Here is an 11,020-nt window from a genome sequence, read left to right on the forward strand (position 1 = left end):
TGAAATGAGATGTGAGCTGCATTCAAAATGGTAGATCTTGGAGTTTGAATTTCTATAATCTACCATTTAAATAATTACATTAATAAAAACAAATGCATTTAAAACATTGGAACAAACCATTTGCCACTTCAGCAAACATTGAGCTGGAAGTGCATAAAAAAAAGGCCCATTCCCTGTGTTAAAAGTAAAACAAATAGAAGCACATTGTGAAATAACTTATAATAAAAATATATCATTAACATAACCATGAAATTATGAATTGTAAGTTCATTATATTTTTATTCAATTCCTGTATTTTTTTCAAAATTTCCTTTTTCCCCCATTTTATTTCACAATGCCACGTTTGCTTGAAAGATTAATTTGAAAATAATGGTATTTATAAAATAGTTGCCAACCATTTTTATTTTGAACTAATTGAACAAATCAGCTACAACTGCACGTACAGGCGGCAAATTGCATTAAAGAGTGCATTGTGAACTGTTCAATGTTTTCATGAGCATAGGAATGTTGTTGCCAACAACTTCTGAGTATAAACAGAGTGTGGAAATTAATTTGTCAGTTAGATTAATGCAAGTATTTGCAAAGAGCAAGCAGTAAACAAGAACAAAGTAGACAATGACAATACCTTCAGCTTTTTTTATTAACACATATCAACATGTCCACTTAAAGGACTTAGTAGCAAATATCTTCTCTTCTGCATTCGATGGAACACAAAAGGCTAATTTCTTCACATTCACTAAGGCTCTGTCTTTAGTGAAAACACAGGTTTCCATAAGGCAAACAATATCTACAGGAATGATATTAAGTACTTTATCCAGCATGTCAATTTATGTCTCATTTCTTCCTGAACAGTACAAAGATGCAAGCTAGTAGCATTAACTGCTCTGCAATTTAAATTCATATTTTACAGCCTAAATACACAGTAAAGGGAAAAGGCAAGTATAAAATAAAGTTCACATTATCAGAATGTGTCATTTTGGACAGTTTCCTGTGTAAGGTAGGTCGGCGCATCAGCAGGAAAAGGTTGGACTGTCACTGCAGCATCACTGAACCAATTCTGAATAAAACAAAATCTAACAAAAATGTTTGTGGAGCCTGAACATGTATATAAATCTTAAAATGAATATGTAAATAGAAATAAATATCATACATGACAGCCACATTTCTTATCAGCGACGTGCATTTTTCAACCACCATACTAGCCTTTCTTTCTCGCACACCCCAACTGAACAGTCACATCTGGCAGTTTCATGTCACTTTATTAAACAGCATTCAAACCTAACAACACAAGAACAATAGTCAAATGTTTTAAAGCTGATTTGTCAGTTATTTTTCTGCTAAAAATGGCTGCAAGAGACAGTTTTGCGATGGGTAAACAGCGGTTCTAAAGGTGTAATGATAAAAGTTGTTCACAGTAGTAGATAGTTGTTAAAACCAATGGTAATGATGATAGCTACCTAAAGGTAGCATTCATTTCAGCTTTAACAGCTAAATAGCGTTCAATATGCATGAGCAATCGTAACAATACCTTATTGGCAGGCGTATCGGTTTGTTGTCCGCTCCAATTATGTAGCTTACTACTCCCTATTGAAAGGTGTTTGAGTTGGTTATTCCCATTTTTTTTTAAACTTTAACTAAAAATGTAACAAAAATTTAAAATAAATGAGACCGCTCTGTGGACCAGATGTAGGTAGATGCACACAATTAAGTTAAGTCACATTCAATGGGGCATGTGAATAACTTAACACAAATAAAATGTTTGTTTAATGGGTTGTCCTTTCCCATACAAAGAATGGCAGGTTTTGGGAACACCCACAACTAAATGGTCAGATAATGCATAGCCTCGTTCCTTCGTGCCGTCCTAACACACATGTCCAAAAACTCCTAAAACACTGATTAAACCCCCTGTATTCCACACGCAGCCAAGCAGGCAGCACACTGATTCCACTTTCACCAATGGTGTGAAACAGCAGCGTACACTGATATAAAAAACCTTCACACGCGCAGAGTTGCTCCGCCGTACGAGGAAGGCATCTTACAACTTCCAATTTAGAAACCCTACTTCAGTTTCAATCCAGACAGACGTACGGCAGAATGTTCAACCTGCTCTCATCTCCATGCGGGTCTAAAGAGATGCACTCTGTCCAGTCATACCAAGTACCCTTTGTGTCATAGCAACCGTTAACCCCGGACCAGTGCTGCTTGTGTAATCTGTTCAGGTCTTCATTGACGACCTCTCTGCTTACCCCCGGTAAATCCCTGGCTGGGAGCTCTGGTGCCAACACGTGTGTTTTCTTGACATCTGTACTTCGGTGTTCCTCTTTTTTCAAGAACTCTGTCATGAAAAAGTGTGCACCAGGGGTGTTTGCGCCTGACGATGTCAGCACATTGCTTTGCTGGCTAAGGTACGACTGGATGATTTCGCTCCTCGACAGCTCTTTCCAGTCGGTCTGCTGGAAGGGACTGGGAGAGACTGTAGGATTCTGCTTCGGCTGTTCTGACCCCTGAGACTCAGGTCTGTGGGCCGGTCTGATCTCCCCCTCCTGGCAAGACTCCTTTTGAAAGGAGGATTTTATCTGTCCTGTTACAGGGTCAAATGTCAGTCTCCTGTCTTTTAACCTGACAGGTTTAGTGCCATCCTCCACGGTCTCTCCATCTAAATTTATCACATGGTCCTTAGGCCTATATTTCTGTCTTTTCCTTTTCTCTGTATTGCTAACTGTACCATCGTCTTCCAAACCGAGCACATCACTGCAGGACGAGGCAAAAGACTTGGGAAGAGACGTACTGGGAGGCCTGCTTTGAGAATCCAAATCTGAACCGCCTGTGTGCAAACCCTGAACACAACCAGTGAAAGGCTGAGTGGAAGGCTCCAGCCCAGAGGTGTCCACAGACCCAGGCCTCACAGCGGGGATAGAAAGAACCTGTGCCTGTGACGCAGCCTGTTTGACACCTGCTTCCTGTTTTGGAGTTTGAGGACCGTGCAGGGAACAGCGTGGGCTTCTGGGTCGATGCTGCCCCCCAGAGAAAGCTTTCTCCTGTCTGGCTTGTTGCTGCAAAACTGATGCTTTTAGCAAAGAAGAGGTGCTAGGAGGCTTGATGTATCCTGGGGCACTTGGATGAGGTTTAACAGCATTGACTGGGATTTTATTTAGCCTTTCACCGTCCAAAGGCTCAGGAATCTCCCTGTCCAAAGGCTGATGTGCATGAGTATCCGTAAAAACTTCAGAGCTACCACCAATTCCATTGGTTGTCAGCTGTTTGGAGTTTTGTATCTTATCATTAAGAGTAGTTTTGGATATCTTGGCTGGTAAGAGCTGTCCTTCCTTCTGGTCACCCTTACGTTTCCTGTTGCTCGGTTTCTCCACCCTCGGCGAGTGACAGTTGTTGAAGTCATTTCTGTTCTTCAACTCTGGACCTGTTTTACCTGATGGTGTGGTTGCAGCTGTGGTGGAGATGCAGGGATGAGCACCACCATTGGAAGACCATGATGCACCGCTGTGACCTTTGGACAACACCTCACCCTTTCCGGGCTCAATTAGCTTCTGCCAGTTTCGCAGGAGCTTCTTGGCCCTTTTTGCAAGGTCCTCATTCTTGGTTTTCTTCCGGACATCATTGATGAGCTTGCCAAGACGGGTTTCCTTTCAGGAGATAAGATTTGTATTAAAAAACCACAATGACCAGAAAGGATTTAACTGCATGTAATTTTGTATTCACATAGTGTATGTCTGAATGTAACCCACCTCCAGTGCCTCTTTGGTGATAGGATATTTCTCCAAAAAGGAGATCACCTCCATAACTACCACCAGGTTGCATATCTGCTGAAAAGACGCATAAGTTGATATATTACAATACTGACACATCAAAATATTGTCAGCATTACAACAACAGCGGCCACGTACAGTTGTTTCTATGTAGATGTTGCAATTTGTGATTCAGAACCTTACAGGTCCAATTAATATAAGTTCTCCAGAAATAGAAAGAAAGTCCGTTAGAAGGTCAAAGCATGATTTGAATAGACTTTCAGATGTGCACCTGGATGTCAAGAGTACTTCTACTGGTTTCAGGCTTAATATGACAAACTGAGATTGTATGCAAATATAACATTTTTTCCCACAAGAAGATAGAAGTAAGATAGAAGATTACTTTACTGTGGTAGAACCCCCCTTTAATATCTCCAGTAGTGATGTACCATTGCAGGCAATGTTGTTAATCAATGAGGGTGGCTTTTGGCAATCTTGGATTTGTTAGTTGTTAATTAGTAATGCCGCATCAATGTTATATGAAATACTTATGTTGGGCATTTAATTAGCTGGATTAGCCCAAAACCACATTCCTGTGAGATTATTAATATACATCATATCAGCCCCCCTTAACACCATCTGAAAGCATCTGTATGATCATTATTATGCAGAGGATATCTACAATCAAACACATCAGCTCATTAAGTTATGTGCTAAAATCTTTAAACGCAGCAGTGAAGTATACACTATACTACAAAATGTCATGCTTAAATGTCTCCCAAAGTTAAAGCAAATATCATCTCCAAGCTTCAGTTAATCAAGTTTATAAGATTGCAGTTGTGTTTTCACAGCATCTTTGGATGACTAGCAAATAACCAGAGGCACACTGCAAAACTTAATATTCACTGGATGCGTTGCAGTCTGGCTGAACCATGGAAAAGTGCTGTAACATATCATCAGAAACTCATCGACTGTATGATGGAGAAGAGTATGGATGATAATTAAATCTATGTGAAGATCACTTGATCCTACTGAAAGCCCCAATGAATCAATGTCCCTGCCACTAAAGGGACCTACCTATGGATCTACCTCCTACCTGGTAGCTCAGTTTAGTGTGTCCAGTCCCTTTAAGTGTGCACAGTAAGCCGACATGGCTGCATCAACCTTAGCCAGCAGCAGTCAGACAGCTAGGCGCAGGAATGCCCGGCATTAGTTACTTTGGCTCACTAGTGGTGTTAGCCAGCTAATTAGCAGGGAAACACCAACTCGCCGGAGACTGCCTGCCCCCACTTGGTCAACCCAGAGTCGGCTTGGCCTTGTTGTCTGCCTTTCTGCGCCCAGTTCGTCCTCTGGAAACCAGCGGCTATACTCACATTGCTCTGGCCGTCGATGGCCTGCAGCAGCCGGTCTCTCATCACCTGCGGAGTGGCTGTAGCCGCTGTCATCGCCTGGCGGTGTCGCGGGTCAGGACGGACTCAAGACAGCAGAATCCCCCGAAGAGGAGGCGGCGACGGCGAACCAGCCGACACTCACAGGCCCGACGGGAGGTCTTCTCCGGGAGCGAGCACCATGTTTTATGATGCTTTTATTTTTGTTTTCATTTGCTGCCGTCACGATTTTAATAATTCGGACGACGGGGCAGTGAGAAAACCTCTCCGGGAATCGGCTACCCCCCCTCGGCTGGTAGCCTCCTCCTCTCCGCTCTTCTCATCGGGCTTTTTGTCAAGCGCTCTCGCAAAGCATGATGGGAGACTTTTACGTAACCAATTGTTCACATCCGATCCGTTCTGAGAGAGATCCCCATGTGAAGGATGTCGCGTCAAAGGAAACAATAGTGTGGTCTGCAAGACAAAGGTTCTCTGTGTTTTGTTTGGGTTTTCATTCCTACATGTCATACTGTAACAGATTCCCGTTAGAGTTTCCAAAACCATATTTTGGACATGCAGGTAGGATTCGGATAATTATAAATATTATGCAAAACCTTTCATTCAAAGATATATCAGATTTATATCTTAAGATAATCCTAAATGCAATTCTTGTTAAGACAAAATTCCTCTTCAAAACATTTGTATTAAAAAAAGAAATACATGAATATGAATATTTATTTGCAACTAAGATAAGGCTTGCAGAATCAGTAATCTCTTTTAAATCACTTCTTAAAACACATTTTTACAGAATGGCTTTTATGTGATGTCGTTTTAATGTTTCGTTTTCATTTGGTTTTAGTATTTTATCTTATATTCGTTTACTATATTTGACCTATTTCACTTGATTTTATTTATTTTGTTCGTTTGTTTGATTGTCACTTGTTATTTCATTTTGTTTCTTGTTTAGTTTTATCCTAACGATTGTTCTTAATGTTTCTTCTATTGCACTGTTTTGCTGGCTTGTCTGTCGAAGCACTTTGTAAACCTTGTTTTTAAAAGGTGCTATATAAATAAAGTTATTATTATTATTATTATTAACTCACCCTTATTAAAAAAAAGGATTTTGATTTTATTTAAAAAAAAATCTATATTGATATATCTCATATGTATTGCTCCTTTCTTTCACTGCCACTTGATAGCACTGGTGCCTCGTTGGGATTTGAAGAACTAGTGTTAATAAGATCTGACACAACAATACAAGACTAGAGTGGTTGCAATCCTCAAAGAGTGAGCGGAGAAATATATCTCTCGAGGAAATGATCCCAACTGAGTCCACACAGAGAACTTGACATTCATTCTATTTATTTCCATACATACATTACAAAAGCCAAGGACCTTTTTGTTATTAAGAGATAATTGACAATTTTACTTTATTTGTTCAATTTAATTGTCATTGACAGTCTAAAGTAGCAGTTTCAATTTTAATATAAAATATATATGACAGCAAAGTATGTTATTTTTTTTAATATAAACTCCCCCAAACTGTATAGTGAGATGAGTGTACAGTACATACTGTATACAATTAGTCTGTAGTATATATTAAGTATTATTAGGAGGAAGATTCATGGCATCAGTTTATAACATTGACAAAACTGTATCTAATGTGTAATGAGGTCAGAATAGGCTCAAGCATCCCTTGTGACAATAGACAGGCATAACCATACAAGTCAATTAACAGACCTTGGATAAGAAAACTGTGTATTTGTATAGTTGGGAATAAGGACACATTTACATTGTAGGGCATATACATGTTATTACAGCACCAGTCCCAGAATGAAAGGAAATGGCTTCTTTTTTTCTGTTTTAAATCTGCATTAACATAGTCTCTATCGACCTTCACTACACTAGATCATAACAGCTGGTGCGTACATTTGTAGCTGTTTGTACAGAGGAGATGTAGAGTTCATTAAGCGACCGTGAAAACAGTGAATTAAGCTGAACTGTGACAGGTGTGCAAGTAAAAGAGAGAATGTTTAAGCAAGATGATCTTGGTAAGTCACAAGATTCTCCCCCTGCTTTAGTTAATCTGTTTACTTCGGGACCTTTAATGATGACACACATAAAAAGTCTCATAAAAACATTTTACATCCTGACAGTGAAGTTATCCATAATTTTTAACCATGCTGTTTTGTTTAAAAGCAAACTGAGAGGCTGGAGAAAAAAAACCTCAAGTTCCATAAAGAAGCGCAGCGGCAAATTACAATACATATCCAGGAAAGGCAATGGTGCTGGTGCAGTTACAGTTACATTAGGGGGGGTACAAATGTAACAACTTCTCTACGACAAAATAAATAAAGCAATTCATAAATTCCTGTACAGCCAGAAGCAGATTTACAATTTGGGGTTGTAGAGAAAATGCAACTTAATTACAGTTTAAAGGGCCAAAATAACGTTAAACTCCGATTAGGGAGAAGTTTATAGCATCCACATTGGAGAATCAGCATCCTGATGGAGGTCCAGTTGCCACAAATTTTGATCAAGAACCGAACAATCTGTCAGGATTGAAGAAAATCAGCCAGTTAGATAAGCAACAACACCATCAATTTCTAGGAATCTTTGAAAAAGTATTGTGGCACATTTAGGGAATCCCAAACTGAAGCACAATTGAACAAGAAGGAAGGATGAAAGAAGGATTGCAAACATAAATATTAAAAAAAATCACAAAATAACTAATGTGTAGCAGATATCTCACACTGGGAAGTAGTTTCACTCTCCTACTTGAAACATTTTATCAAAAATGTAAATCATTTGTGTTTTTTCATAGGTCAAATGTAAAAATAGAGCTCTGTTTTCTGCCTGAAATATTACTTCATGAGTTAAAGGTATTTGTACTACAAACATTATGGCTGTCAACTAACTTTTTACAGAATCTGAAAAAAATGACTTAGTTGTTGAAGGTCCTTTTTTGTTTAATTCCATTTGGATTATGGCTTTAACTCCAAAACATACCCTACCCTAGTAACAAGACAATTTAATGTGTTGCTCTTACTTGAAAATGTGTCAAATTAAATTTGTAATACAAGGTACCATATTTCTTTACTTTCACAGAGAATGTTTAGATTTAACAGGGACAGAAAGTGGACATAGAGATTATTATTTAAAGAATAACGCTGGCGTTTTCTATCAATTTGTCAAACAAACGAATTTCATATGAAAACCAACACAGCATTAATCCTCATCGCAGTACTTTTCGACTTTCCTACCCTGTCTGTGCCACCCCTAGACAATTAGTTCCTAATAAAACAAAAAGATCTACAATAACGGATCAGAGATATATAGTTTCCTCTGTAAAAAGGCTCAGTAATTTCCTAAAATAGCTGGCCATTGTATTTTTAAGCAAAAGTTACTTAAACAGGAGTAAACTGCGTATATGTTGGGGACTAATTTCAAATGTGAATGAATAAACATTTGGTGCTCTAGTGATGGTTCCCAACACCAAGATGGTGTATGAGGGAATGACACAAAATAAAATACAGTGTTCATCATAATGAATAAACATGTTAGACAATGCAACAGCTTGGCTCAACAATGTGTTTTTCATAGTTTAAGTACTATGTCTTCAGCCTCACAGACAATGCGTAGTAGTAGGATGAATAAATTGTTGGTTTTGGTCTTTTTTTATGAGATACAGTACCAGTCAAAAGTTTGGACACACCTTCTCATTCAACTACTTTGAAGAATCTAAAATATAAAACATATTCTGGTTTGTTGAGCATTTGTTTGTTTACCACATCATTCCATATGTGTTCCTTCATAGTTTGGATGTCTTCAATATTAATCCACAATGTAGAAAAAAATAAAAAATAAAAATAAAGAAAAACCATTGAATGAGAAGGTGTCCAAACTTTTGACTGTACTGTATGTTGGCTAAGAATTCTATCAATTAAAATGAAATTTAGGGACAGAAACTCACAAAATCCAATCAGCACAATAATGTCAGTGTTTTTCAAAACAATGCAGCCTGTTCCTTATCCAACCAACCATTACATGTCTACAGCTTCATGACCAGTATCAACTTCATATCGATTACTCACAGGACCATGCAGAACATCATGAAGATATTCCATAGAGCGATGAAGATCCGGAAGTATCGCAGGCTGAGCAGAAACTCTCTGATGTTGTCACCTAAAAGACAGATTTAAATGGCTGAGCTTTGAGAACTGCATCTACATGGCACACAGCCTTTTGTGGTTTGTCATGCCCATATACACACCTGTCGTCGGTGATCTGGACTCATCTCCAAATCCTTGAGACTCCTTCCTTTTGCTGCAAAACATCCACAGTTAAACTTAATCTTTTCAGCTCTGATGTGAGGTTTTAAACGGTGTCACCGTCACGTTAATACTCACAGCTTGAAGTTCAGCACAGCCCCTGCATTCACCAGTAAGGTCCTAGAGAGCACAGAGCGACAGGCTGTTTGTTTATCTGAGCTAATGCTAGCTGGTGAGCTGGCATTAGCAGAGAGCTAGCCTGTTATTTAGCTAGCTTGACACACCGCCCGTCTAACCAGCAACGTATTGCACAATAACACGCACACAAAGAGATAATTTCCATGAAATACAATTGTAAAATGATGTGAAACATGACAGCAAACAAATTACCCGAATATCAACAGATCTCCGATCATTTTGATCACATCACATCACAGGGACGATTCACTTCCGGGTTCGTTCACGCAATCAGGAATGTGACCAATACCGTCACAGAGATCTGTCTGTGGGTTTTTGTGCCCGGATGAGTGGCTGTCAGGTTGTCCTGCGAAGCGTTGTGCAGGTGACACAGGGGTACACGTGGTTTCAGTTATAGCAACAACAAATAATAAAGGTCATACTCAGAAGCAAGGTTGGGGTTAAGGCGACTGTACAACAACATACAGCAGCTGAACAATTCTACCTGAAAGACCTGACTTAGGGAAAATTCACACATAAAATGAATGCCATACCTGAGCGTCACCTGTAGACAAGAAACGTAATAGCAACAGCAGGTTGATGCCTGCAGAGGTAGATTCGCTGTCTTTGGTTTTATAGCTGCTTTTTAATTCTGTCACATACGATAAACCATACATCCACCTGTATGATACTGGAAAAATGAGCTGAACAACTTCATTTTATTATTTTTGTTTATTACAGCTGGTCCCCATCTGCCAACACATTTGGGGATCTTTGTGTTTTTTAAATAATTTGAAGGACTTGCTACATGCTCATTTGGTTGAGACATTCCTCCAACCATTTTAGGCTATCAAATCCCCTGAGGACTTCTCGGATAGTAATGTCAGATGCAGTTTTTTTTTAAAGAAGACGTATAGAGAGGGTAGGGGCAAATTATCTTAATTGTAGGCAATTTGGCTGAAGCATCTTGCTGAACACATTTTAATGGCTCTTACTTCAAAATAAGGACGTTCAGTGGAAGGATAATTTCGATAGATGACAATTACATTTTCACCCATCTTATAAAACAAGAGCGTGTAAAATACGTTTAAGACATTTTGGAGACGCAAGGTTTTCAAATGGATGGGTGTGGCGCCCCCTTTTGGTTGGGGAGGTTGTTGCTCCGATTATTGTTCAAAAATGATTAATAAGCAAAAATAGAAAGATAAATAAATCAAATAAATTGTAAAACACATACAATTCGGTTGATGTTTGTTTAGGTAGGTTCGACAATACTGCACCTTTAATAACAACATGTCTGCATCATCTGTAAGAATGTAAACAGCCGGTGATATCACCAAATGTTTGCTGCAGCCTCGGTGCAGGATCTGATCCGGATTGTGGGATGTTTTTATAAGAAGGGATAAATGAGTCTTCGTCCATGTTGCATTGGACGTTTGCCTCTGCCTTTGTTGTGTTTCCA

General features: G+C 39.0%; 2 protein-coding genes across 4 annotated transcripts; both read right to left on the reverse strand.

Annotated features, from left to right (window-relative positions):
• Nucleotides 1-610: 610 nt before the first annotated feature.
• On the reverse strand, nt 611-5,459 carry LOC129094569 (mediator of RNA polymerase II transcription subunit 26-like). Of its 2 annotated transcripts, none has more exons than XM_054602799.1 (3): nt 5,117-5,459; nt 3,744-3,818; nt 611-3,641 (listed from the first exon to the last, which is right to left on the reverse strand). In XM_054602799.1, the coding sequence occupies exons 1-3, from the start codon at nt 5,186-5,188 to the stop codon at nt 2,070-2,072; spliced, it is 1,719 nt and encodes a 572-aa protein (XP_054458774.1). In that variant the 5' UTR covers nt 5,189-5,459; the 3' UTR covers nt 611-2,069. The 2 variants fall into 2 exon arrangements, with proteins under 2 accessions (XP_054458774.1, XP_054458773.1); XM_054602798.1 differs by having other exon boundaries at nt 3,744-3,821.
• Nucleotides 5,460-6,466: 1,007 nt separating this feature from the next.
• On the reverse strand, nt 6,467-10,927 carry smim7 (small integral membrane protein 7). Of its 2 annotated transcripts, none has more exons than XM_054603191.1 (6): nt 10,839-10,927; nt 9,772-9,925; nt 9,520-9,561; nt 9,384-9,436; nt 9,205-9,295; nt 6,467-7,662 (listed from the first exon to the last, which is right to left on the reverse strand). In XM_054603191.1, exons 2-6 carry the CDS (start codon nt 9,795-9,797, stop codon nt 7,647-7,649), a joined length of 228 nt encoding a protein of 75 aa, XP_054459166.1. In that variant the 5' UTR covers nt 9,798-9,925; nt 10,839-10,927; the 3' UTR covers nt 6,467-7,646. The 2 variants fall into 2 exon arrangements, with proteins under 2 accessions (XP_054459166.1, XP_054459167.1); XM_054603192.1 differs by lacking the exon at nt 10,839-10,927 and adding an exon at nt 10,113-10,133.
• Between the last annotated feature and the right edge of the window lie 93 nt (nt 10,928-11,020).

This window comes from Anoplopoma fimbria, chromosome 8, assembly GCF_027596085.1.
Source record: "Anoplopoma fimbria isolate UVic2021 breed Golden Eagle Sablefish chromosome 8, Afim_UVic_2022, whole genome shotgun sequence".
Classification (NCBI taxonomy): domain Eukaryota; kingdom Metazoa; phylum Chordata; class Actinopteri; order Perciformes; family Anoplopomatidae; genus Anoplopoma; species Anoplopoma fimbria.

Excerpts from the sequence above, each read along its gene's own strand:
- LOC129094569 (XM_054602798.1), bottom strand. The coding sequence starts at position 5,188 with ATGACAGCGGCTACAGCCACTCCGCAGGTGATGAGAGACCGGCTGCTG. Across the intron at positions 3,822-5,116 it reads CCATCGACGGCCAGAGCAAT|CAGATATGCAACCTGGTGGT; the intron begins GTGAGTATAGCC and ends GCGTCTTTTCAG. Across the intron at positions 3,642-3,743 it reads TCACCAAAGAGGCACTGGAG|GAAACCCGTCTTGGCAAGCT; the intron begins GTGGGTTACATT and ends ATCTCCTGAAAG.
- smim7 (XM_054603191.1), bottom strand. The coding sequence starts at position 9,797 with ATGATCGGAGATCTGTTGATATTCGG. Across the intron at positions 9,562-9,771 it reads GGAGATCTGTTGATATTCGG|GACCTTACTGGTGAATGCAG; the intron begins GTAATTTGTTTG and ends TGTGCTCTCTAG. Across the intron at positions 9,296-9,383 it reads GTCCAGATCACCGACGACAG|GTGACAACATCAGAGAGTTT; the intron begins GTGTGTATATGG and ends TCTGTCTTTTAG.